At 64.1% G+C, this 26212-nt stretch overlaps 1 protein-coding gene across 7 annotated transcripts in view; it reads right to left on the bottom strand.

Moving 5' to 3' along the window:
* The window catches only part of CASZ1 (castor zinc finger 1), a 141041-nt gene that overhangs the window by 7392 nt on the left and 107437 nt on the right, over positions 1 to 26212 (bottom strand). For all 7 annotated transcript variants that reach the window (XM_077899669.1, XM_077899670.1, XM_077899672.1 and 4 more), the window contains 14 exons: positions 17288 to 17764; positions 13655 to 14489; positions 12687 to 12755; positions 11173 to 11263; positions 10299 to 10463; positions 9221 to 9393; positions 8177 to 9030; positions 5741 to 5876; positions 5458 to 5521; positions 4008 to 4162; positions 3777 to 3899; positions 2541 to 2879; positions 878 to 1076; positions 95 to 266 (listed from right to left, as the gene is read on the bottom strand). In XM_077899669.1, the coding sequence (XP_077755795.1) occupies positions 95 to 266; positions 878 to 1076; positions 2541 to 2879; positions 3777 to 3899; positions 4008 to 4162; positions 5458 to 5521; positions 5741 to 5876; positions 8177 to 9030; positions 9221 to 9393; positions 10299 to 10463; positions 11173 to 11263; positions 12687 to 12755; positions 13655 to 14489; positions 17288 to 17764 (3852 nt within the window). The remainder of the gene's footprint in view (positions 1 to 94; positions 267 to 877; positions 1077 to 2540; positions 2880 to 3776; positions 3900 to 4007; positions 4163 to 5457; positions 5522 to 5740; positions 5877 to 8176; positions 9031 to 9220; positions 9394 to 10298; positions 10464 to 11172; positions 11264 to 12686; positions 12756 to 13654; positions 14490 to 17287; positions 17765 to 26212) is intronic.

The following is a 26212-nucleotide window of genomic DNA, read 5'->3' as shown; positions in this document are numbered from 1 at the left end:
GGGGACCAGGAGAGGGGACCGAGGCCACCAGGGCCCCGGGAGCCAGAGCCGACCCCTGCTGCCTGCTGCTGCCCCCAACCCCGGCCGCCAGTACCTAGCCTGCCACACTCCTCGCGCTTGGTGAAGTACTTGAATCCGTTGGCTGCGCGCCGCTCGGCTTTCTCATGCTTCTTTATGTGCCACGGCAGCTTGGTGGTGATGTTGGTCACGAAGTAGCAGCCGGTCCGCAGGCAGTGGTAGTGGCCGCGCATCCGGAACTCGCAATGCTGCAGGGAAGGCGGGAGGGTCAGGAGCTCCCACGGGGCCGGGGCAGGCCCCGGTGCATGTGCCCTTCCCTGCTCAGAATCTCGGGTCAGAAAGCAGTGTGTCCCTTTGGCCACTCGACTGAAACATCCTACCTGGCGGTCCTGCCGGCCAATCCCACACCCGGGGCAGACATCGCTCATCAATGCTAGCACTGTCCTCTGGCCGCCAGCCCTGGGACCGGGCTCCTTCTCGAGGCGCTCTGCCCACCAGCCCCCTCCAGGACTAGGCCCCGCCTGTGTGTGACCTTGATCCGCCCTTCCTGTCTGGGGCACGGACAGTTCAATCTCTAGCTGTCCGATGGGCCTAGAATTTTAAAATCGTAGGCATCCGGGGGAAGGGAGCATAGTTCCAGGACAGGTGGGATGATGCCAAGTGCACACTGGCTGCCGGTTGAGTCCCCACCGCAGGCAGGGATGACAACACGGGACCTTCCTGACGGACCATCAACCTGGACGCTCCTGGCAGCCTCCAGGGACGGGAGGAGAACCATTCCAAACGGGCGTAAGGAACAGAATCCCTGCCAGGGGGAGCTGGGCCCGGGCCCCCCCCCGCCCCCTGCCCCCGCACTCACCTGGTTGGGACAGAGACACTGAAGCGAGTAGTACGCGAACTGGTCCCGCACGTTGACCAGGTTGTTGTTGGGGTTGATGTGGTCCAGGCAGTGCGACTCCGCCTTGCCTGAGGTTTTGCAGACGTACTTGCAGTTCCCGAAGAGACAGTGGAAGTGGAACTTGTTGGCATACTTGCAGTCCGTCGCGAGGCAGGGATCGCTGGAATGAAACCACAGCCCAGAAGGTCAGTGGCATCCCGGGGCCTCCCCACCGACACCCTGACGCCCTGACAGTCCTCGTGCTGTGGTGCGGCCTGGACGAATGGCCCCTGGGCTGCCCGGCTGCCCTCCTGCTCAACGAGTGGCTCCAGCCAGAGGAGACTACAGATCCCAGCATGCAGTCCTGCCTTCTTTTTGGAGCTCGGAGGTGCAGGAAGGATTGCAGTGTGCAGGCTGCCCAGAGCATTGCATGCTGGGACACGTAGTTTCCATGGCCACACCTCAGGATTATAGATAAGGACGGCTGCAGTAACCTCTTGGATGTGAAAGTGCGAGATGGCGCGGCCAGCCCTGGCGGGGGGCCAGTGAGGGCCTGGCGGCCTGGCACAGGCACTGCCCTGGGTGTGGCTGACTGACAGGGTGCAGATGGGTGGGCAGCCCTACCAGGAAGCTCCAGTGGGAATGTGCACCTGGTGCGGGGCCTGCTGAGGCGCACGGCTGCCCCGGGGGTGGCCCCCAGGGTTGGCCCGGGGCGTGGGGCTCCTGCCCACTCAGAGGACCTCACAGGCCAGCTGAGTGGTGGAGCCTGGGGGGGCGGCGGGGTGCTGGGCGGAGCCCCCGTGCCGGCCTGCCCTGGCCGCAGCCGCCCTGCCCCACGGCCTGCCTCCTGCGCTGCACATAGGTGCGGGGGGGCCCTGCCCCGGCCTCCTGCCCTGGCCGGCTGCCCCCTCGGTGGCCCCGGGGTGGGAATCCTCCAAGCTGGGGAAACTGGGAGGGCTACCGCCGTGGGGGGCAGGACGGAGGAAGGGGAGCTCCGGGGGGACGGAGAGGAGTGCAGGTCCCCTTCCATGCCACAGGCCCAGCCCCAGGTGCTCAGAGAGGGAGGACAGCTGCCACTCAGGCCGTGTGTGTTCACATCCAATTTATTACTTTTATTGAGAACAGGAAGCCGCACACATCACGATACAGAGTCACCGTTCTCGCCACAAGGCGCCACCACCATCCAATGAGGAAGGGTCCTTCCACCCCTGAGAGCTCAGACCACCGTGCAGGTGGGCGTGGGCCTGGAGGGGGCCTAGCCCCCTCGCCCCCCACCCAGGACTTAGCTTGCTCTGCAGAGGCTGGGCCACGAGAGCGAGCCACAGACACCGACAGGGAGGCGCAGAGCCGATGCCACCCTCCTTGCCAGGCGACAACCACCCCTCCCAGCCCACCCGAGCCAGTCCTCACAGTGTCATCTCCTCCCACCCCTCGCCAGCTGCCCGCTCTGGGAATAGGTAGGGAGGTCAGAGCAGCAGGGTCTTTGGCTAGAAAGACCCGGTCCGACGACGGTGTCCCAGAGAGGCTGGGGACGGCCAGGGCTACCTGCAGAGGGAGTGGCAGTGGCCTCCGCGGCTGCCCTTGCTAGCACCTACTCCCGAGACACGCGGGGGACACGGGACTCCCGGCTCATCGAGGGACTCACTTCTCCTGGAACTGGAGGAATCCGGGTTTGACCTGGGGCTTGGCGTTTTCTAGAGAAGTCGTTGCCAAGGGCGAAGTGGGCAGGTGAGGCACTGGCGCTGGAATCTGAGGCATCTGGGGTATGGTGGAAGCCAGCTGCTTCCAGGCGAGCAGCGTGGGGGTGGAGGGCACGGCGGCCGGGCTGGGAGTGGGACCCTCCAGAGCAGGAACCGTGGCTGTGGTGACGGGAGGTGCCGACGGGGACGAGGGGGCCAAGGCAGGTTTGGTCTCGGCCGCGGTGGCAGGGAAGGCGGCCTCTGCGGTTCCCTTCACGGCTCCTCCCTCTGTCCGCAAGTGGAAGCTGCAACAAGCAGAGGCGCCAGCGTCTCGGGTGGGAAGTGATGAGAGCCCGGAGCAGGGAGCCCTTCCCTGGGGCCAGCCCCATACACCTGAGGGGCTGTGGTGCCCTCCCCAGCCCCCAGCTCGGGGCGGGGTCCTACCAGGAAGGAAGGACTGGCAGCCAACGGCTGTGTCCTCTGGTCCTGCACCTGGGCTCCCGGCCTGGCCCTCACTACACCTTCCCCTGTGACCCTTGCGCTGTGTCCGCCCCTGACAACAGGCCCTGGGGCACCAAGTCTGTGCTTCCAGAATCTGCTCGAGAGTTAAAGGTGGGTCTCAGCCTCCGAGGTTGGCTCTCCTGCAGCAGGTGGAGCCTGAGCTGGGGCCCAGCAGCAGAGAAAGTCTGTTTTAAATGTCTGCGCATCCTGCATTCCATTACAGCAGGCGGCTGGCCTGTACTTTTCAGCTCAATGGGTTTACAAATTAATTTCATTATTTTTAGGCCAAAGAGGATCTACAAATCCACGATGCTGGGCTTGGAAAGGCCTACTCCTAGGGTCCCTGCCTGGGTCAGAGCAGGGGTCTGTGCAGCTAACTCTCAGGGAGCATCAGGTAGGGCTGCCTGCCGGGCCGCAGGGGCGTGGGGTGTGGGGAGCGGGGGGCAGCAGGAGACTATGCTCCGGGGCTCTAAGTGGGGCCTGGACGGGCTCCGAGGACCCTGCTAGGAGATGAGCAGGTGGAGGGACGGGGCAAGCCTGCCTTCTCTCAGGCGGTACCTTCTAAGTGGCCAGCTCAGCCTCTGAGGTCTGCTGGGAGCTGCACACGGTCCTGCTTGGAAAGCAGCTGGAGGCCCGAGCAGCCCCCAGCCTCGCCCAGCCTCGCCCAGAGGTGGGGTGCAGGGCCCGGGACCCCCACTCACTTGGCATGCTTGATGGCTCCGTCCAGGGTGCTGAAAAGTGCGCCGCACTCCTCCACCACGCAGTGGAAGTGGGCCTTGTGGAGGAAGTCACACTGGGCATCACAGAAGTCCTTGGTGCCAAACCTGGCAGAGGAACCGTGGTCAGAGGAGACCCTGGGCACCGGCCACCACGACAGGGCACCGGCCACCATGACCCTCCCTGCTCCTTTGCTCTGCCAGGAAGCCCCTCACCTTCGGAGGTACACCTTCCAGGGCTCAGACAGCTTCTCCTGAACCAGCGCCTTCACAGCCTTGCCCAGGAAGGGCGAGGACTCCACGGCAGCGCTGGCCTCCACCTCCGTCTTGATGTTCAGCAGGCTGCCAAGGTTGGGGTTGCCCTGAGACATCTGCAAAGGGGACAGGGGCCGTGCTGCAGGCTGGGGACCTCAAGACACACACGTGCCACCGTGGGCGCTGCCACGGCTCTCGCAGAGGACGAGCGCAGCCGAGGAGAGAGGAGGCCTGGCCCCATGCAGCTCCGGCCACAACCGAGCCCGCTCTGGGTGGACACTGCCACAGGGCACGGTGCTACCCTGGCCCCGTGGAGATGCCAGGGCTCTTCCACACAGACCCCGTGGTGCTAAGATCCATCACTAGAGCGAAGGCCGGGACTCTGGGCACACACTCCAGCCTAGCTTTTCCCAGACTTCGTGGCTCCCTGCTTATTTTCCTGCCAGGTTTTCAAAAGAAGTGCAGGAGGAGGAGGTAGGGGGAACCCCTAAGAATTCCTTGAGAACAAGAGAAGGCACACAAAGGAGGAGCAGAGAGGGAGGGTGGGAGGCTCTTGGGGGAGATGAGGGTGGCTCAGGGCTGCTGGGCCTCGACGGGGAGCGGGGAGGGTGAACCCGTGTCAAGGCTCGACCCACATGGCGCGTGCCCCCCCACCCCGGCCAACAGGAAGGAATGGGGGGGGCAGTGACCCGAGAAGGAAAAAGGAAAGCAAGAGAGCAAGGAGGGAGGGCGGGAAGGGGAGGGTACGGGCCCGCCGCAGAGGGCAAAGGGCACTGGAGGCTCCCTCGCTGCCAAGGGTCCAGCCGGGACCCCCCACCCGTGAGGTCCGGCCCAGGCCCGGCTGCCTCGGCAGTCACTTGTGTGCGGTAACCAAATTAATCTTGCTGTAGTCAAATTTATCATGTGAAGGGGGAAAATATATTTGAGATGATGTATAATTTACAAAGACCCTGCATTATTTAAAATAAATATTCCGGAGCGACCTCTGTGGAAGGCGTCCGAGACCATTACTCAACCCGAAAAGTGGAAATTGATGCTTTGCTCCCACTTTAGGGCCCCTCCCCCACCCCCTTTTTAAACAAACAAAAAAAATATAAAATAAATAAATAAAATTAATAACTGAGAGCAGAAGAAGTTAGAGGGCTCGGAAAAGCTTTTGGAGCCCTCCATCTGAAGGGAAAAAAAGGGTGTCAGAGGCTGGAATATATTTCTTCAGCCAGTTCATTAAATTAATTTGTAAGCAGTGGCTCTGAAATTATATCCGATGAAAAATGGCCTCAAAATTTAAATGGTACAAACTCATCTTATTAGAGGCAAAACATTAAAAAACAAACACATCTCCCCCACCCCCCAGCACAGCTTTAATTTCTCTGGGTGGGGGAACGGGAGGCGTGTGATGGATGGTTCTTACCTTATTCATAAGCGAGGATAAAAGAGATGAATTTGCAGGGACTGCGTGGCCATTTGATTCATTACTGGAACACAAACCAAGGGGCTTTAGCTCAGATGTACGTGGGACGGAGCCCAGATTCCCACCCGTCCCAGCCCACGCCCAGGGCCCCGCCGCGCCTGCTGCATCTGCCCAGGCAGGAGGGTGGCCCCCTGCTCGGTGGGGTCCGACTCCGACTCTGAGGGAGCTGGTCCTAGAGCCCCCTGCCGCGGCGCAGAGCTGGGAGGCCCCGGCCTCGCCTCACCTGGGCTCCTTCACCGTCAGGTCTAAACTGCGGTCCTGGGAGACCTCGTGGGGAACCGGGGCACCAGCGTTCTCACCGGGCTCCTGCTTCACCGGGGCCGGGGGGAACCTGGCAGGGGTGGCCTGCTGCCCGTTTCCTACAGGGGAGGGGAGGGAAGACGGCCTTAGAGGGGCCTCGGGCCTCGGTGGGGGGCACACACTGGACCCCCCCGCCCCCAGGGCAGGGAGCGCGGGGGGCTGGGTGGGCAGGAGCCCCTGGGGGAGCCCCGGCTGCTGGTCAGCGGTTCTCCCCACTGACATGATCGCTTGTGACGCTTACCCCTGTGTGGCAATTCTTCAAGTGATAATTATTGCAAAATTATGTCAAAGTTGTCCTGGCTCAGGGCCTCCTGGAGGAGCGGGGCGGGAGGCTGGGGAGGGGGCTGGCACGGGGGTGGGGGCCCTTCATTTTCTCCACCGACTGTCACAGTCAATTTGTGGGGCTGCCGCTTAGGCTTTTATTAAAGACTCTGTTAATGCTGAGGGGAAGTGGCAGATCCAGACTGGGAGCTGCGCCCCCCGCCCCCCGCGGGTCCCCAGCCCCCTGTTGCCGGGGCGACCGCCCTGCCTTCCACTGAGCATGCCTAGGAGGGGCATCCACTGTGTCAGGGCTACGGAAGCTGACGGCCAATCAGAGCGGTTCAAACTATGTGACCTCGCCGTCAAGCTGCCCAGGGCAGGGACGTGAGGCCCACTCAGGCCAGGCGGGCTGCACGGGGGCTGGGTGGGAGCTGGCGGGGTGCGGCCGCTGGGGGAAGGCTGCAGCCGGGTGGGCAGAGGACTGGGAGGCAGAGCAGAGTGGGGCGGAGGAGGCTGCTGACGGGAGTGTGTCCACCAAGCTCGCCCCGCCATCCCCAAGGGGCTGAACTAGTACCGTGCCCCGAGGCGCTACTGCAGCTGACACGGCCACGTCACAGGCAGCAAATGGCGTTTTATTAAAAAATAAAGGCAAGTGGGCCCCTCCCCTTGACCTTTCTTTTGGGGGAAGGAGACTTTTCTAATGAAAAGGAAGAATTTGCCCGTGTGGCCACGGAGCCCAGCATGGCCCTGAAGGGCGCCCACCCCAGCCGGCCGGCAGCTGCCCAGGGGGGCCCGGCCCCGGGCAGACCTGCTGTCCCTCCCGCACCTGGGATGGAAGGTGGGCCGCTCCACTTACTGCTGACAGGAGCGTCCCACTGGGACAGCACGGTTTTCAGAGTCCGAGTCCACCTGCCGGTAGCTCCCCCACCCCCTGGGAAATGCCTGGGCCCCCTGGCCAAGCACTGGCAGGCCCTCCGGGAGGTCTGGGCAGGTCCCTGGGCTGGGCCGCAAGGACCTTAGGTCTCACAGGGGAGCAGGGCTCTTGGGCTCAGGAGCCGGGCCACCGAGGTGCGAGTCTGGGCTTGGCCACCTCCTACTGTGGGGCCCGAGCCAGCCGCCCCCACTGTTCCTTCAGCTCCTCCAGGCAGGACTGTGCCCCCCAGCTGGGTCCCTCGCACCCGCAGCTGCCCGGGAGGCCCTCCGGAGCACAGGGCTGCTGGACGGCTAAGCACGACGGGGGAGGGAGGGGAGGAGCCAGATGAACAGAAAAGCCGGAGAGTTTCAGAGACACAGAAGACTTATTTAAAAAGTAGAAAACGTGAGAAAGGAGAACCGCGGCCCTCGGTGAGCCAGAGGGAGGGCAGCAGGGCGACCACGAGGCTGCGGCCATGCTGTCCCATGTGGCAGCTGAGGGCCAGGCGTGACTACGTTAAAGCAATTCCAGTTGAAATCCAGTTCCCTGGTCTCACGGCCAACTTTAAGCACCTGGCAGCCCCCTGTGACTACTGCCTGCCGTGGTGGACAGCGCAGAATGGAACGTTTCCGTGGTCGCAGAAAGTTCTATCAGACCTCACTGACTGACAGGAAGAGGCCAGAAGGATGTCCCTGGCCTCGTGGGGCTGGATGGGTGTGAATCTCAAGCATCCCTTGAGTGTGGCCACCCTGCCGCTGGGCTGGACTCCTGTCCCCACCAGGAGACTGAGAGGGGGCCCCAGGGAAACGTGGGGGCTCTGGGACTGCTCTCCTCGGGGGCTGGCCCTGGGACGAGGTGGGGTGGGTGTCAGGGCAGCGGGCGAGGAACAGTTCCCCAGGATGCAAAAGCTCCCCACGAGGCCGAGGCCCGGCTCAACCGCCTCCTCTTCACAGATGCAGGAACAGAGCTGCCCAGGGTGGGGTGCACAGGCCAGAGCGAGAGGCCCCGAAAAGCAAATTAACAGTAGGAGGCAGAGAGCAGGCAAAGAAGGGGGCCTGGGCAGGCAGAGGCTGCGGGCGCAGGAGAACACGGCCCTCGCCAACCCCCACCCGTCTCCCGCTCCATTCTGCACACTCCGGGGGTCTGTGAGCCACGTGCTTCCTGGGCAGAGCCCAGCCTGCTCACCTGGGTCAAAGGTGGCAGAGGGCTTGAGGGCGGCCGCGGCCAGCCTGGCCATCATGGGCGAGATGAGGCCCTTGCTCGCGGAGATCCTCTCCATGATGGAGCCGGGTGGCACGGGGACGGAGGTGGCAGCCGCCGGGGCTGAGTCGCCGGCTCCCGAGGCGGCCAGAGTGGGGGTGTCAGCGGCCGCGGAGGCAGCCGCCCCCGACGACATGGCGCCCAGGAGGCCGGGGGTGCCCACAGGCAGGGAGGTGCTGCTCCGACCCGGCAGGATGGGGAAGTAGGGGGCGGCGGTGGGCAGGCCTGCGTTGGAGAGAGCCAGCGCCAGCGGGATGGATGCAGGCAGGCCCTGGGACAGCAGCCCGGGGATCTTGCTGTTGGGAGGCTTGGTGGTGCTGGGCACGGCCTCGGTGGCGGTGGCAGTGGCGGCGGCGGCGGCGGCCAGGGAGGCGGAGGACTGCTGGCTGGTCGGGGAGGCGCTCAGGCTGGAGTTCTTGCTGCTCAAGGCCGAGAAGTCGACCAGGTCGTCGTTGCTCGACTCCTCGTGCTCCGTGTCCTTGGAGCTCAGCAGCGAGGATGGCAGCCCCAGCACGCCCGAGGAGCGGACGTGCCTGCGCTCGTGCTTGCGCTTGTGGGAGGTCATCTGGCTGGTGGAGGTGAAGGTGAAGCCGCAGCCGGCGCGGATGCAGTGGAAATGGTTGGTGGCCTTGCTGTACACGCAGCCCTCATACCTGCACTCCTCGTACTTGTAGAATTTCTTGAAGCCATCCTTGGCGTACGCGTCATCCTTGATGTGGTAGCTCTTGTGCTTCTCGATGTCACACTTGTTCTTGAAGGTGAACGTGCAGCCGGGGCGCCTGGACGGGACACGGGGAGCCTGTGGCAGGGCCCAGGCGGGCACCCAGAGGAGCTTCTGGGCGGCCCCCCGCCCATGCCCCGAGCCGTCAGCCCCATGGCCCGTCCCCGTCCCTCCCCGCGGGCCCGTCCCCATCCCCATCCCCACGGCCGGTCCCTGTCCCTCCCCGCGGCCTGGCCGGCCCTGCTCACCTGCAGTGGAAATGAGTGGTCTTCTGCCCGTAGAACTGGCAGTCGGCCGTGCCACAGTCCTCGGTGGCTCGGAAGCGCTGGAAGCCATCGTTGATGAGCTGGGTGTTCTTCTTGTGGAAGTTCTCGTGGGTCATCACGTCTGACGTGCTCGTGTACACCTTGTTACAGCCCACCTGCAGGGCAGACTGGCCGTCAGGGGGACGGAGGCCGGGCAACCCTGGGCCACAGTCAGAGGCCGACCTCCCTCCTCGGGGCAGCACCGGCCCCGCAAACATCCATCCAGGCAGTGGAAAGCCTCTCGCACCCCCCGGCCCTCCTGGCTTGGCCTCTGCCGAGGGCTGAGTTGCCTTCGGGTCTCTGGACACCTGCTGGCACAGGTGCGGCGGTCCTGTCCCACAGGAGGTGAGTTCAGGGTCCTACTCTGTGGCTCTACTTCCAAAGCCCCCGGCAGTGGGCAGGGCCGGACCTGGGGGCCTAGTGGTCACCTTCAGCCCAGGATTAGTGGACAGTTGCTGGCACGGGGCCCTCCCCACCCCACCCCAGCTGGGCCAAGGCAGGCAACGTTGCCATATTGAGTAAAAACCAGTGGAATCTGAGCACTCTTGAAGGCTGGGCTATGCCAGTGTCTGCACCATCTCAGGGCCCGGAGAGCGAGCCCCCCTCTCCTCCCGGCCCCGGCTGTTCCACGGAGCCCATAACAACCCCCTGACAAATACCGGGGGAGGCGCGCCGGCTGCTATTTGCAACCCCAAGTCGCTCCCCCTGGACCTGACACCTTGAAAAAGCCCAGACTCTGCGTGGCATTAAAACAGAGAATTAAACAAAAACCTCCTCAGGAACCATTTGCAATTCTGCTCTTGGTGTTAAAGCCTGAAAAATGTCGGTCTGTATAAACAGCTCCCTGAATTTCACCCGCACCAAGTATGGCCATGGGGACAGCCCCGCCCTGGCCCGCCAGCCACTGCCCCCGCCTGCGCCCCCCGTGCCGGGCCAGGAGACAGGGAGGCCCCTCGCCAGAGGCCGTGTCCCCCACCACGCCCCCACCCTGGCTGCCCTGCCCTGGGAGTGCAAGGGGCACCTGCATGCAGTGGTAGTGGGTGCTCTTCCCGTTGAGGTGGCAGCCGTGGTAGTAGACGCTGCAGTCGTCCAGCGGGCTGAAGCGCATGAAGCCATGCTGGAGGGAGTTGTCGCGTTTCTTGTGCATGTTGTAGTGTCGGATCACATCCTGCTTGCTCGTGAACCTCTGTGGGAGACAGCTGTGTGGGTGGGGGCTGGGCCAGCCACCTGCCCCGAGCACTGGGCCTCGCTCTCCCCCCGTAAGCACTCCTGCTCCCAGAGGGCCCCAGGCCAGCACAGGGCACCAGACACGGAGCAATTCAGAGGGTTCCGGAGCCACGGACCCGGCCCTGACCTCCCGCCAGGCTCCCAGTGGTCACGCCCAGGAGCAGAGAAGCCGAATCAGGCCGGGCCCCTCAGACACAGGCTCCAATGGCTGAGAACTCAGGTTGCCCGGCACCATGCAGGGGCCGTGCCAGCTTGGGCTCCTTGGTGAGCCAGAGGGGACAGCCCGCACTCCTCTCTCATTGACCCGCCCCGTGCTCCTCAGGGGAGGCCCTGACCCTAAGTCACAGTCTGAGCCTCAGGGTTATCCTGTTAGATGGGGCAGGACTACCGCCCTCATGAGGACACCAGGAGGGGTCAGGTAAGGTGCCAACGCCTGCTGGCCCGGCCCTGGGGCCGGGCAGGCTCCCCAGGAGGGGAGCTCCAATTACCATCCCAGGGATGCAGATGGCTCCAGATCCCATCAGATGCCTATTCAGCTGCTAGATTTCTGGGTTCTCTGCCTGCTTGAGTTAAGCTCAGGCAGCCTGAGTGGAACCGAGCACCCCCATCCCGCTTCTGAGGAGCCCCTCTCAGGGGCAGGGGCTGGGCGGGCACCCACTGGGTCCTACCTGGTAGTTACACTCAGGGTCCAGGCAATGGTAGTGTTCTCGGTACTGGTAGGCGCAGTGGATGTGGCCGCAGTGCTGACTGCCCGAGAACCTGCAGGGAGGACGGTGAGCTCAGGCCTCTCCGGGCAGCAGCCCCAGGAGGACTCTTCCCAGGCCCCTGGCCAGAGCAGCCAAGAAATTCTTTGTCCATTCGCTGGGACAGGGCCCCTGGGAAACAAGGAGCTCTGGGGCAGAGGAGGGGTGGGTAGTCCGTGGGGTCAAGTGTCAGAAACCTGAGGAGGCCAGGGGGAGTGACTGCTCCTGCGGGGAATCCTCGAGCCACTGAACTGCAGACCTGTCTCCCTGTCCTGGGAATGAGGGCCCACTGAGGCACAAGGGCCTAGCACCAAGGTGGAAAGGAAGAAGCTGGGGCGGGCCAGAGGTCAGAGCAGAGACAGGCGCAGAGGCCTGGGGCAGACGGGCAGTGAGGCCCTGCTGCCTATCCTGCAGGTGCCACCCGTTGGCCCCCCGGGTGCTAAGCCAGGTGCTGGAGATGCAGGCTGGGAGGGCCCGGCTGCTGAGAGGCGTTAAAGCCTCTCTCTGTCCTGGGCTTTCCTGACACTTGAAACAGCCCAGGGTTATGAATTTTTAAAGCACAGCATCTGTTCGGCTTCCTGCGGCAGGGAGCGTGCTCTCCAGCCGACTCCGCAGCCAGGAGCCCCACGCTGCCTGGTCGCTGCCCGCCACCCAGGAAACCCCGTGCCTTGCCCGGGCCCCGAGGCTGCGGGGGCATGCATGTGTCTTGGTGACGGCTGCTCTGGGGAGAGCCCACAACCAGGAGAAGGCTGGCCTCAGACTGCAGGGCAGGGGCGGACACCCCCACTTGCAAACACACATTTACATCGAAGCTGCCAAACGGGCCATCTGCTGAGGCCCTAATAATAATGATAATAATAATAATAGAACGGAGCAAAGCTAAAAAGACAGGGAGGGATGGGAAGAACCTAGAAGGTCAGGAGAAAGACGAGGCCGGGAGTGGCCCCTGCCCTGTGCCGCCTGGTCAGAAGCCGGCCCTCGGCGGCCTGACTTGGGGAGTCTGCGGAGGGGAGGTGCTTCACCAGCCTTAAAAATGTTCAGGAGCGGGTCTGGAGTCGGGTGGTGAGGATCAAGGCCTGGCCCAGGGAGCACACTGAGGCCGGAGAGGACACCCGCCCATACCCCCCACGCCGTTCTGCGCTGGCCCGCATCCCACCGGGGCTCTGTGTCCACTGCGGTGGGACCCTGGGCTCACCTGTGACCAGGCCCTGCCGAGGGCTTGAGGGCGTGCGGCCCAGACCACGTCAAGGGGGCAGACCCCAAGGGGCTCTGAGAGTGGGAGCAGACAGACCCTCGGGTGATCTGAGGGCATGAGTGCAGGGGGGAAGCAGCAGGCCCCTCGGACTGGCCGTCACACGCACCTACAGTCCCACAGGCCCCAGGCTTCCTGGCACCACCCCACCTTCTCTCCAGGGCAGTCTCCGCCCCCAGGGGCCTACCTGGCGATATATTTCTGGTAAATGTTTACATCTTCGGTGACAGCTGGTTTATCTGTGGGCAATCCATTCCTGGCGAGAGACACAGGGCATAGCCGATTAGCGGAGGGTAGCCTCACGCCCCGGGAGCGGCTGGGGGCAGCTCCCTGCCCTGGGGCCCTGGGGCCCTGGGGCCCTGGGGCCCTGGCCCTTCCTTCTCTTGCTCTGTGTCCTGAGGCTCCTCCTCAGTCGTGGGCCTGATGGGCGTCCAGCGGGCTAGGAAGCCCTGAAGCTGGGGCCTGGCCCCCGTTGCATGCTGGGAAGCCCCCAAGGGAAGGGGCGAGAGCATGTGCCAAGCACAAGCAGTTAGCCGGTCAGAAACCTGCTCCCCCAGCTCCAAGGCCAGCGGGTAGCTCCCTAGGTCAACTCCTAGGATTTGAGCTCTGCCTCAAGTGGGGGTGGGGTGGGGAGGCCCTCTCCCAGCCCCACACAACTGAGCCACAGGTAATTTTACCATTGCCTGGTGGGTAGCAATGAGTGTGGCCAGCCCCACCCCAGACTCCTGCCTTCTCAGGCTGCCTTCCCCAGGGCCCAGGCTTTCAACCTGGGAGCCAAGGTCACCAGGGTGGAGCCAGAGCCCCTAACTCAGACCTGGGCTGCCACAGCCCCCTTCAAGGCTGCCTCTGAGGCAGAGAGCGCCTGTCACTGGCAAATGGGGGTCACAGTAGTGCCCGGCGTGTGTGTCAGCAGATGAGCACATGCACAGAAGCATGCGGTATGTGAGAGCGAGTGTGCACACAGCAAGACGTCCAGTCCACACCCCGGGCATGAGCGAGTGCGTGTCTGTGTGTGGATGGGAACCTGAGCGTATGTTAACCGGGGTGCGTGCTGGACATGCGTAAGGTAGGACGGGCTTCGGAGACAGAGACGTGGGCCTCCCGTCCTGGCGACCCTAGGCCCGGGCCCGGGCTTGGGATGGGGGGGTGCCTTACTTGACGGTGGAGACAGTCCCCGTGGTGATGGAGTCTGTTTTGGAGAAGGTCGACTTCAGGTACTCGGGAGTGTTGAAAGGCAGGGAGGCAGGTGGCTCAGGTCCCGGCCCGGGGGCGCTGGGAGCGCTGGGCATGCTGGGGAGGGACGCAGGAGCCAGGCTGGGGGTGGGCGGAGCCTTGGCGGGACCTGGTTTCTGGATGGCTCTGACATCGTACTTGGAGGGGCGCCCCACCTTGCCGGTCTTGAAGGCGATGGCCCCACCCATGTCGGGGCTGCCCTCCCCGGGCTTGAAGAGGTGTAGGTATTTGACATTCTCCAGGTCGTACTTGGATGGCTTCTTGTAGGTGCTCCCGTTCTGGGGCCGCAGGTTCTCGCCTGTCTTCAGTTTCTGGATGAAGAAGTCGTACTTGGAGGCGCGGGCCACCAGGCCCTGCATGGGGACACTGCTGTGGGAGGGCAGGGGCAGGATGGTGGCCTTGGTCTCCAGGTGAGCTGTGCTGCTGGGCAGCCGCAGGCCGGGCAGGGGCCCCACCACCTCCTTGCCCGCCCGCTCCTCGGCCTTGCTGCTGTGGGCCGGCCAAGAGAGCTGCTCGCCGGCCTTGAGCTTGCGGATGTACTCCTCGTATTTGGAGAAGCGTGCCCGCTTGCTGAGGGCGTCCTCGGAGGCGGGAAGCACGGAGGAGGTGGCCACCTCGGGGGTGGAGCCCGCGTGCAGCTTCTCGAAGCTGATCTTCCTGGCCAGCTCGTCCCTCGTGTTCTGGTCGTCGTAGCCGAACATGCCAAGGAACTCGGTCATGGTGGAGGCGGCGTAGTCTCGGAGCGAGGAGGCCTCTCCTGTGGCATGGGGAGAGCCAGTCACCCCTGGGAGGCGGCAGGGTCACCAAGGGGTGGGGGGCACCCCTCCCATGAGCCGCCACCCACAGAGGGAGGAGGCTGGCATGGGGAGGGGGCGGAGCACGACATGATCTATGGACATTTGGCTCACTTGTTAGGTTTTACGACTCTTAAATTAATTTGTTTAAAAAAAAAGTAATTAATACCGGGGTAAAATAAAACGAGTTCATCAATGCCAGGAAAATCAATTTCCTAAATGTTCTGGCCGATGGCTTTTCAGTACATTAAACAAAGTTTCATAAATGTCTCCTCTCTCTCGCCTTGGCCTAATATGAAAGAGAAGTCACTTTACTGGAAGTAAGGCCAGATCCCAACCTGCCTCCAGGGCTGGGGTGACACTGGGGCTGGGGACAGGAGGGAAATGGGGCGGCGGGCAGTCGGGGGGAACCCCGGGGGCAGACACGGTCGGGACGGGACTGGCTGAGCCCACCTGCATGGAGGACTCTCCCGGACCCCCCAGGTGGACACGCAGCCCCTCGTCCCCGGAGGTGGAGGGCCTGCCCCAGCCTCCCCAGGAGCTGGCCTCTTGCCTCCCCACCAGCCCCCCCCCCCCCCGGTTGCTGAGGGCCCCAGGCAACAGGGCTGAGGGGGCAGGAGCCCTGCCAGCGCCTTCACCCAGACTCACTCGGGGCTGCTCGCCCCAGGGGAGGGTCACGCTGTGGGGAACCCTACAAGCCTCCTCCCGTCATCCTGGAGCTCCGGGTACGGAAGGTCACCCTGGGGAGAGGGTTGGGGCCTGAGATGCTGGCCTCGCCAGCCCTGGCCGCGGACTGACTGCAGCCTCACCGAGATCCTGGAGCGACATCCCCTCTGGGACATGAGCAAACACATGTGCGCACACCCTGGCCACCCTCGCAGGTCCACAAACCACCCCAGACCCTACATGCGTCTCCCAGGATGAGTCTCATGATGGAGGCAAGACGACCCCATTCTGCCAGGGGGGTTCCTATGGAGACCTGCCTCCTTGTGCACACAGCACACGTGTGGGGCCCCGGTGTACACAGGTGTGCTCACTCCCGTGCAGACACTGACACCTCCTATGTGCCATGCCCAGCATGGGGGGCAGGCGTGCATGGGGGAGAGGCCCCTGTAGGCCTCAGGGACATGCGTGTTTCCTCCACAGTCGCCTGAGCCAGCAAAGCAGGGCGCACTCAGAGCAGCAGGACCCCAGGCTGCAAGTCCTTAGGGCTCCACAGGGGAGGGCGCAGCCCACAAAAGGCTGGGAAGCCCAGGACCTGTGGGGGTCACCTCCTGACCTGCATCCCAGCCCACGGGGTCTATTGAGGAGAGGACAGTCGCAGGCAGCACCTGGCACTCCAGGTGGGCAGATGGCTGTTCCATGGAGCCGGGTGGCTGGGGTGGGGGCGCCGACCTGCCTTCAGGCCACGTGGGGCTGGGGGCCCGGCCTGGGAGGAGTGGGCGCTGGCTGCGAGAGTCAGTGGTTCAGGGACCAGGGAAAGGGGCTAAAAATAGCAGGAGGCAGCTGGCCCTCACTATATATGGCAGAGAGGAAGCTCAGAAGGGCAGGCGGCTCAGAGGAGGGAGGGGGCCCGGCGGGGGTCTGGGGCAGCCCGGAGGCCTGCGCGTTCGTGAGCCCCCAGCCCGAGGAGGGGCCTGCGCCTGGTGGGCGGCCAGGGCTCCGGCGGCTTCTCCCCGGTGCCCGGGGCGGACCGGACGGGGTCTCAGGGCGCCTCCAGCCTGGGGAGCAGCGCCGGGGGCAGTTCCAGCCCAGCCCCTATGTCCCAGCTGTCCTCCTGGGGAGAGCGAGGCCAGCAGCCGGGCAGAGCGGGGCCCTGACGGACCGCGGCCGGTCCCCGTCCCTCCCTCCCCTCTGGCTCAGCACAATCACCTTGTGTCTGGGAACGGCAAGGGCTTTTCCTATCAGAGGAAACTGAAGGTCACACTTTTCCTCATTGATCTTGCAATGTTTGTTAATTACTCTGTCACTGATGTGGCGAAGGATAATTAAACAGCTCTGTTTATATCTTATATGCATAATTATGTGGCTGCGCAGGGCTCCCCGCGCAGGGAGGAGATGCGCCCCTCGCTGCAGGGGAAGGGGTCGGGGAGCAGGCAGGGGAGCTCGGGGCCCCCCGCACAGGCCTGAGGGAGGCTGGGAGCCAGAGCCCGGACCCCGGACCCGGGGTTCCACCCTAGCGCTGGTGATCCCTGTCCCCCCGAGGCTGCAGGCCCTCCCCGTGCAGTGGAAGGAGCTCCGGGCAGCTCTGAGTCTAAGGACAAGGAGGCAGTGGAGGGCCGGGCCTCGGCCACCTGGTGGGAAGAGGTCAGCCAAAGGAGCATGCCCGGGGCAGGTGGGTGTAATGGGATATGCACACTGGCCGGCTGGGGCCATCCTGCGGCCCCTGTGCCCCAGCCGGAGGTCCCGCAGGAGGCAGCCAGTGTCCCTGGGAAGGGGATGGCTTCCGGGAGAGGGCTGGGGCGGGTGGACGAGCAGGCCCAGCCTGGAGCTCCGCTCTGAGCTCCTAGGGCTCACCAGCCCCCACAGGCTCCCCTGACGCAGGTGTGGGCACCGCAGTCTGTCCTCATCCGTCGCTTCCCCGGACCCACTGTGCGCATGGCCGCCCCCAGCCCGCGCACACCTGGGAAGCTGCGCTCCGCCCCTAGCAAGTCTCCCCTGTTCTTGCCGTGGCCCCAGGATCCCCCCATCTCCCGCTGGGCACCCCACGGCGTCATGCCCTCTGCCCCTCCAACCACCAGCCCGGCCGGCCAACACCTACCTGAGGCCTGCTTGGTGGCGGGGCCGCTGTCGTCCTTGGAGGCCGCGCCATCGGACTCCTTCTCCTCCGCCACGGCGCTGCCATCCTTGGGGGGCTCCTCGCCGTGGTCCTCCTCGTCGCTGCAGCCCTGGGGCTGCACCATGTAGACGCCCTCGGGGGGCAGCTCCAGGCCCTCACGGACGATCCGCCCCAGGCCAGGTGCGGGCACGGGCTCCTCGCTGTACTCGCCGTTGACCCACTTCTCGATCACCGCGCGCCTCTTGTCCTCCTCACTGCGGGCACCCCGGGCCACGCCGGCCTCCCGGTCCCGCAGCCGCAGCGGGCTGCCCTCGGCCTGGGGGCCCGCGTCCGCCGCCTTCTCCACCACCACCTGGCGGCTCAGCTTGGCGCAGATGGCGTTCAGCTTCAGGCCGCCTTTGCGCTTGGCCGCCATCGCGGGCTTGCCTGTGGGCGGGTCGGTGCACCGGGTGCCTTCAGCTGCGGGCGTGGATGGAGGGGTCAGAGCCCAGCCCTCCGGGAGCACCCCCCACCCCCTGACCCCGGGGCCCTGCAGCCTGCCTGTCCCCCCCAGCCCGTGAGCCCCAGGGGCCTGGCTCGCCCTGCGCCCTGCGCTCCGGGCCCCGCACCAGGGCGGGCGTGTGCGAGGAGGCTCAAGGACACACCAACGGCCCATCTTCCAACACAAGGGGCTGGCTCCTCCTGAGCACCTGGTTCCTGGAAGCCCATCCTACGCCTGTTCCCTAAACTCCTCTTCCGAGAGGCAGGCCAGGTGTGATCCCAGGCAGAGGAGGGGACACGCAAGGACCCTGAAGCACGCACGCAGGCCTGCTCTAGCCGTGAGCCCGCCGCCCCGCGAGCCGCCCCGCGCCAGCCTCCTGCCTTCTGGCCCGGCCACAGGTGGCTGGCACCCTCCCCACCTGAGCATCTCAGGTACCAGAGCCAGTGCCCGGGCCCCACCGACTCCCACCTCTGCTCCGCAGACAGCCCCGAGGTCTCCTCCGGCTCCCCCAGCCACCCGGGCCCTCTGAAGGCCTCTGTTTTTCCTCAGTCCCGTCCTCTCTGGCCATTTCCTGTCCCCAAGCCTCAGCGAGGGCCATTCAAGGGCAGAGCACCTCATGGTCCCGGGAGAGCCACCCATCCCTGTCCGGGGACCTCACTCGGTGTCCTCGGGGCCTGGCCAACTCTGGGAAGCCCATTCCCAGCCTGGAGAAGCTGCAGCTGGAGCAGGCTGGGGTTCCTCAGACCCCACGGAGGGCACGAAAGCTGTAGTGTTGGTGCCTAAGTCCCGAACGTGACCCCTAACTAGGCTGCCCGGGGTCTTGGCGCCTCCTCACGGCTGCCGAGGGGGGTGCCCAGGCCCTGGGGTCGCGGGTGCACAGCAGACCCACTGACTGACCACACACCTGGGACCTGCCACAAAGACCAAGGGTGGACACACGTACACATTTGCGTCTGTCTTCTGTCCTGCACCTCTCTGTCACTTAGCCCCGATGTGTGCCAGCCCCTGCGGTGGGCCCGGCAGACAGGCTCAGCCACCCCACAGGGGGCCCGCTGGCCTCTCGCGTGTCCCTCAGCGGAGGAATGGGCACGTCTGAGTCTCCACCCATAGTGGTCAAAAGGTCGAGTGAGGGCAGGGGCTCTGCTCCCAGGGCCGAGGGCTACGGGGCTTCCCTCTGATGGGTCAATGCCCTGAAAACCCCCACACCTGGAAGCCCCCGGAAGGGCCCCCGCCCAGATGGGCTGGCCACACTGCCCGCCCACAGGAGACCGGCTTGTACGCACGGGTGCTTGTACGATGCCCGGGAGCCAGACGTGCCCGAAGCCGGCTGCCTGCACAGAGCCCGGTCGGCGACCCAGCCCAGGGAGGCAGAGAAGGCTCCATTGGGCTCTCAGCCTTGCCCAGGCCAGGGGCCCACTCTACTAGTACGCCCGATCTCCAGGTGCGTGCTGCCCACACCCGGGCCTCCAAGCACTGACGCGGCTCTTCTTCGAAGCTCAGTGACGGGTCCCCTAGTCACACCAGCCCCGACCCCTGGGCCAGTCGCCAGGCTTCCTGCAGCAGACCTACAGGCAGCGGGCCTCACCTGGGCCCCTTCGCCCTGCCCCGGTGGGGAGGGGAGGGGGGAGTCGGGGAGCCTGCTCTATTTTTACCAGGAGGAGGTAAGCAGCCAAGTGTGTATGGCAGACAGCAAATGGATCTATAAATATTTATCCCAAGGAAGAGGGAAGCAGAAGCTCCCAGGGCTGCACTTGCTGCTGGTGACACCCCCTCCCTGGGCTCCCACCCATCCTGGAGCCTCCCGCCACTGGGGCCCACCCAGTCCAGCCCACCCTCTCCTGGTCTCGGCCGTGGGCCCGGCTCTGTCCCTCCTGGGCCCCCACCAGCTGTGATGCAGCTGTGAGCCCAGGGCCCACCCCCAGCCCGCAGGCCCCTTTGCTCCGCCTACACCCCCCACACCTGCCCTCCAGCTGCTGCTCTGCCCCAGCCCACCTGCCTTCCAGATGCTGCCCTCCCTCTGACTCTACTGCTGGTCCCGGGGGTAGAGGTGGAGAAGGCATGTGGGTCTGGGGTGCAGGGCAGGAGGCAGAGGCCAGGGCAGTGGGAGGGAGTATGAAAGAGCGAAGGTCCAAGCCGCCTGCCCACCCGCCTTCCGGCCTACTCCGTGGAGTCCTTCTCCCCTGCCCCCCATCAGGGCCCTGGGACATACAGACTACCCCCCTCGTGGTCTGACCCCAGGCTCCTGGCCATGTAAACATTCTCCCGACTTTCTTCCCTAAAATATAAACGCCGTGGCCAGGCCTCAATGGGAGGAAGCCATCCGTCCCCGGCCCTGTCACTGCCCCCTTTCATCTCCTTCCCGCCACCAGCCTGCCCGCTGCTCTATTTACACTGGACACTTCCTCTGGGAACAATACTGCCCAGGAGGCAGGCTTGGGCCAGAGGGTGGGAAGGCGAGGGGACTCCTGCGCTGCTTACTCAGGGACGGGCTCCAGAAAGGAGACAAGGGGCAGCTGCGGGGGCCCAGTCCAGCCCCGGGAAAGAGCGGCCAGGCCCTGCAGCCAGGCCACAGGCCCAGGGCCTCTCCTGGCCTCTAGCCTCTGGCCCCGTGGGGTGAGCCTTCGGAGGTGGCACGGCACCAGGGCACAGCCTGGCTCTCCCCCTTGCCAGCTCAGGGCCCTGGGCAGGCTCTCTCCCCGTGAAAGAGCCGCAGTAACTGTCGGGGGGAGGATCCCGGCACACGAGGACCTGGGAGAGGGCGGCTGAGCCCTGGAGGGCCGAGCCAGCAGGTGCAGTGCACATCCAGGCAGGCGATCCCAAGACCTGGAAACCTCATCTGGTCCAGAAGAGAAAGGGGAGAGCAGAGAGGCTGGGGCCCTGGGGGGGTGGGGGCAGGCTGCCCACTCAGCAACAAACGGCCCCTCCCAGCTCCCGGGGTCTCCAAGCTCCACCAGACCACCTGCAAGCAGCTCTCCTGGCGGCAGGCAGGGGGACAGAACCCGGAGCCCCCGGTACATCCCTGGGGTCCTATCTCAGGCTGTGCCTCGTGGTGACCCAGTGAGGCAGGTGCCGCCATCATCCCACTCGATACACGAGGCCACCGATCCTGGAGCCGCGAAGACGCCCCAGAGCCCGGGCTCACAAGGGCCGCAGGCTGAGCGAGGCGCCAGGGCTGCCACTGTGTCGTCAGCTCAGGCTCCTGGGTGGGCTGCAGAAGTCCCAGGCCTCTCGGCCCCGTGGCCCCCTCACCCTCACTCCTGGTTCCCACAACATGGAGCCCCCTAAAGTGTTAACTGAGATGGGTAAAATGGTGCAGCAGATTGCTACAATAAATAATTTACTGATATTTATAAATATTCAAATCAGCCAGCTTCAGAAATCCAATGACGGGAGGGCCTCGGGAGGAAGGCCCGTTATGGCAGGAATCTCATCACTCCCTCCACAGGCTGAGGAGGCCAGGGCTCCTGCCAGCTGCGGGGGGGACGGGGGCTCCTGGGGCTGCACCTGGGCCCTGGCCCCTGATCTCTGGGGACTAAGGGGGTGGGGGCAGCTGGAACCACCGTGCCTGGGCTGCCCGTGCTCAAGGGGAGAAGCCTGGGGTCTCAGGCTGCTGGTCTCGCCTTGGGGGGAGCCCCTGGGAGCTGGGCAGGCCTGGCACCCCCGCCCCCGCCCCCCCCGCCCCGTGAGTAATGTGTTTCGGGGCCGGGCGGCCTGTCAGCTACCAGGCTCCGGGTGCTTTATGGGCCCTGCCTGGTGGCTCTGAACTCCCTGGTAGGAAATAAAGTTCTCCCTCTGCGTCCCTTCTAAACATTTCACTCAGTGGAAACGGTGTTTAAGAAAAATGAGGACATATTTCTTCCTAAGGATGCAGTGTCCCCTTTGGGCAGCCTAACGCCCACTGTACAGTGGGGGGGGCAGGGGCCAGGCACCCATCCCCCGGGCTGCGGGTGCTCCGGGGCCCACCTGCCCGCGGCCACGCAGCTCCAGGGCCACAGACGCCGCCAGGCTCGAGTGGCAGGGCAGCTGGCACCCTCTGAGTACTTCCGCCGTGCCAGGGATCGCCCCGGGCACCTCACGGTGTCGCCTCCCTGACTCCCGACAGCCCAGGAGGCTTCTGACCTGTCCCCACGTCCAGACGAGGAAGCAGAGCCCGGCAAGCCTGGCAACTGCCTCCGGTCGCCCAGGGTCAGCGCTGCAACTGGACTCCCACGGGGCTCGGGTGTCCAAGGTCACGGTCCAGCACCCCCACGGCCAGGGGATGGGTGCCTCCATTCTCACGGCCTCCCAATCACCGGGGCGGCAACGCTGCAGCCTCCACCCTGTCATCCCTGAGAACTTGCACCTGCCAGGCCACACGCCCCGGCTTCGGGGGGATGTGTCTGCGTCCACTCAACACGAGCTCCCTGTGCCGGCAGGGCCCTGGGCTTATCCTCAGGACACCCTGTGAGCAAGACAGACAAACAGACCATCCGGGTTCCCGCCATCGCCGCCAGCTCAGATCTGGACCAGGGGGCAGATGTTCAAGTCAGTTCAAGCACCAGCACTGTCTGCGAGTCCAGGAGCCACAGGGGCAGCGAGTCTGGGGAGTGAGGAGGGGTCCCTAGAGACCGTGCTGCATCCCCTGCCCCCCAGCCCCCTGACCGTCCCTCCCATCTCTCTCCTCGCCCCCACTGCCAGCCTGTTTTGTGTTCATTGCTTGGTCCCCCATCTTCTCCAGCTGTGACTCCCACCCCCCGCCAGGACCTGTCCCCTAGGAAAGAGGGTCCTTCTGTCTTGGGCCTGAGCCCACCCCCAGCTCGGAACAGAAGGGCCGCCCGGCTTTCGGCTTTCGCAGGTGGGAGCAGAGGCTACGGCTCCCCAGGGCTCTCGACCACGCCCCCTGGTCCCCAACAGCTCTGAGACGGGAAGTGGGGGGGCCCCGGCCGCTGAGCCCTACTCGCCCCCCTTTGTTTATTTATTTATTATGATTTTTTAGTCCAGTTAAAAGGTTTACTATCCAGACGCGTCTAAGTGGCCTCACTTAGCGTAAGTAACTCTATAAATCAGGGGAACTGTTAGCATCCACCGCACAGGCTGGCTATCAATCTCCCCCAGGTCACAGCCAAACAGGAAGGGGAGAAAAAAAGAGCTACCACCCAGGGGAGACTTAAAACACACACACGGCGCACACACAGACCGAGCACGCGCATACACTCGGGCGTCTCTGTATTTGTACAATCATGTTATAAGTTACACGTGCACATGCAGAGCGGCCCGGAAACTGGCCCTGCTGCCTGTGGTTGTGGTAACAGAGCCCAAATGGGGCTCCTGCGGCCCAGAGGGAGTCGGAGCCCGAGGGAGGGGGCTCCACTCGCTGGGTCCCCACCACTCCACTCTCCGTGGCCTCTGCGCCTGCAAACCCGGAGGACGGTGCTCCCCACTTTGCTGTGCGGAGGTGAGCGCTCAGCAGGGAGATGCAGGGGACCCAGCAGGGGGGCAGTCCCGGCCACGCCCCCGACACACAGGGGACTCCAGGAGGGTGGCACCATTCCGGACTGACCGGCAGCCTCAGAGGGAGCCAAGGCCAGGAGAGTGGCCAGAGCTGCCTCTTCACCCCACCTCTTCACCCCAGCAGGTGTGGCCCCGCATGCGGCCGCGAGGACACAGGCCCCAAAGGCTGCAGGCTGCAGGCCTCCCGTGTGGACCCTGAGTGGGGGGACGGCCGGCCGGCCCACGTCTCCCACCTCGCCCCGAGGCCTCACCCGCCCGCCTGCCCGCCGCATCTCCCGTGAACTCTATTTCTCTTTCCTCTCTGAAAACAACTGAGCTGTAAATACTGTTTAACCTTCTCCCCCCCTCCCCCCACCCCCTCCCCTCCGCACTATAAAAACACAAATATGCCATAACTCAGCTGGCCCGGCCGCCCAGCCTCCAACATGCCCCGCGCCCGGGCCTCTCAGGAAGGTCATTACAAACGACTTTCCGATTCACTGCTCCTGAAATAATTTTGTGTATTAAAACCTGAATCTGCACTTTCTGGGGCCGAAAGCCTCGCTTAATTATGGCGGGTGTCCTTGGGACGGACAGTGATCCTTCACTTGCCAGCCCGCTCCAGCCCTCCGCCCGCCAGCCCGCCCCCCTCCCTGGGCCCAATCTGTTTTCAAAGTGTGTCTGTCCTTTATTAAATTGTTTTCTTTTCCACATTATCAGTTGCCATGGAGACCTCATCTCTCGGATTATTTGAATTTCATTATATCTATTGATTTGGGAGCATTTCATCTTTTTTATTGTTTTTCTGTCAATTTTCAAAACGAATAACCATCTAATTTGCGTCAGTGCTGATTATGTTTGTCCCTCAATAGAGGTCGGCAGCTGCGCTGGGGAAACAAATCAATGAAAAACCATCATAAAACTCCCCACTCCAGTCTCCGGGATGTGTGGGTGACATTCCACGCCTGTGAGAGACACACTCATCAGCTCCAAGTTCAGCTACGGTGGCAGCGGCTCCGCTCCACGTCCGCCTCCTCTGGCCTTAATATTTAATTTCGCGATTTGGGGCATTATTAGTGGTGTTTTTATTAGTGACTGTGCATGTGAGTGTTTGGTGGTGGGCCGGCTGTTCCGTTAATTTGTGGGTGAGGCTGGGAAAGCCCAGAGGAGGGCAGGGCGGACGGCGCTGGGGGTGCGGTGGGAAGTGGGAGAAGCAGGAGGGGAGCCCCGAGGGGGTGGGGGGGACGGGGGAGGGCCCGGGAACAGGAGGACCAGCTCAGGGGCCAGAAAAGCGGGGGTCGCGGGAGGAGGACCGATAGAAGGGGAGGAAAAGAGGGAATTCAAATTGCTTACTTTGTTGGTTTTTTTTAAATAATTTATGCAATTTTAAGCATTTATGTATAAATTTTTTAATAAGCCACCCTGGAGCAGGATGGCCATTAACATCCCAACGTCCTTCTGTCCAATGGGCTGGCTGAGAGGATCAATTTCTGAGAGTACTTTCCCTTTTTTATGACATGATAAAATGCTTTTAAAGCAACTTACACAAATATGGAAATTTTTTTTTTCTTTTTTTCCCTGTCCCCTCTCCCTTCCCCTAACAGCCTTCTCACCCGCCAGGGAGGGGTGTGTGTGCACGGGCGCGTGGCTAGGCGGGCGGGCACACACTCGCACACGCACTCGCACACACATGCTTGTGCCCCTCCCACTCCCTCTCCTGCTGCGGGGGGGCTGGCAGGGAGACAGCCCCAGTTCTAACTGGAACTGGCCGCCTGTCCTTCTAACAAGGGCATAAACTTTCATTACCCATGCACGCAGTCAAAGACAATTTAGGGAAACGCGCTGCTCGGAAAAGGAAAACCTCAGCGATTCGTGACCTACGCCGCCGCCGCCATCTGGGGGGCTCTGGTCTCCAGCTCCAGGGAGTTGGGGCCCTGAACCTCTGGCCCTGCCCACCGCGGGGTGGGGGGCCTCAGGGCAGCCGGCAGAGGGAGGGCAGAGGGAGGGCAGGGGCCCTGCCCTGGCTGGCCGAGAGCACCCGGGCGGGCCAGCCAGGGGACAGGCCCCCTCGTGCTCTCCCCCCACACCCCCTCACTAGCCCCACCGGCCACGGGCCCTTGAGGGCAGGCACAGGGCTCATGCCTTTCTGACACCCAGTGCTGGCACAGAGCAGAAGCTCGGCTCTGCAGATGAATGGACGGACGGTTGGATGGAAGGACTGAGCGAAGACACAGTTAGGAAACCAGGCCCAGATGCCCTCAGGCCCCAGCAGGACACCGGCGATGCTGGGGAAGGCTCCCTCTCCAGGTATCACCGGCCCTGCAAGGGGGCCTGGGGCAGGTGTGCCTCTGGGTACAGAGGATGGGGGCACTGGAGTGAGGAGACAGTGGGTGGGGGGGGGGGACAGCCTGGCCGCCACCCTCCCCTGGGCCTGAGCCCCAACTCCCCGAAGAGGACAAGCGTCCTACGCCCTTACTGCCGGGTCCCCTCCACCCTGCAGCCCCTCCTCCTGATGGGCAGCAGAGGGGACGATCCTGCAGCCTCCGCCGCCTTGCCGTCTGGGGACAGTGCCTGCCCCCCCACCCCTGTACCACGCTCGGGCACCGGGACTGTGGCAGCTTCCAGATCAGACAAATCGACACGAGGAACTCGGTCCTCTAACAGCTCGCCACTTGTAAGAACCTAGTTAGGTCTGTGCCCGGGCCTCGGTGTCCTCGTCTGAAACAGGACTGCTGAAAGAATGGCGTCGAGGGACGTGTCTGCAGGGAACAAGTGGGGCCTGCCCAGACAGCAACTGTGGGCGGGGAGGGGGAAGGCGCTTCCTCCGGGACCAGAGTCCAGCCTCCCCGAGATCTAGGATCTCCCTAGATCAGCCCCGCTCACTCCTTGGGCCATCAGCTGTCCGGGTGACTGAGACCCGAATGCCCGCGCCTGTGCCCTCGCCCCAGAGCATCTCC

Source organism: Canis aureus, chromosome 5 (assembly GCF_053574225.1).
Source record: "Canis aureus isolate CA01 chromosome 5, VMU_Caureus_v.1.0, whole genome shotgun sequence".
NCBI classification, from domain to species: domain Eukaryota; kingdom Metazoa; phylum Chordata; class Mammalia; order Carnivora; family Canidae; genus Canis; species Canis aureus.
This window is presented reverse-complemented; position numbering and strand designations above follow the sequence as displayed.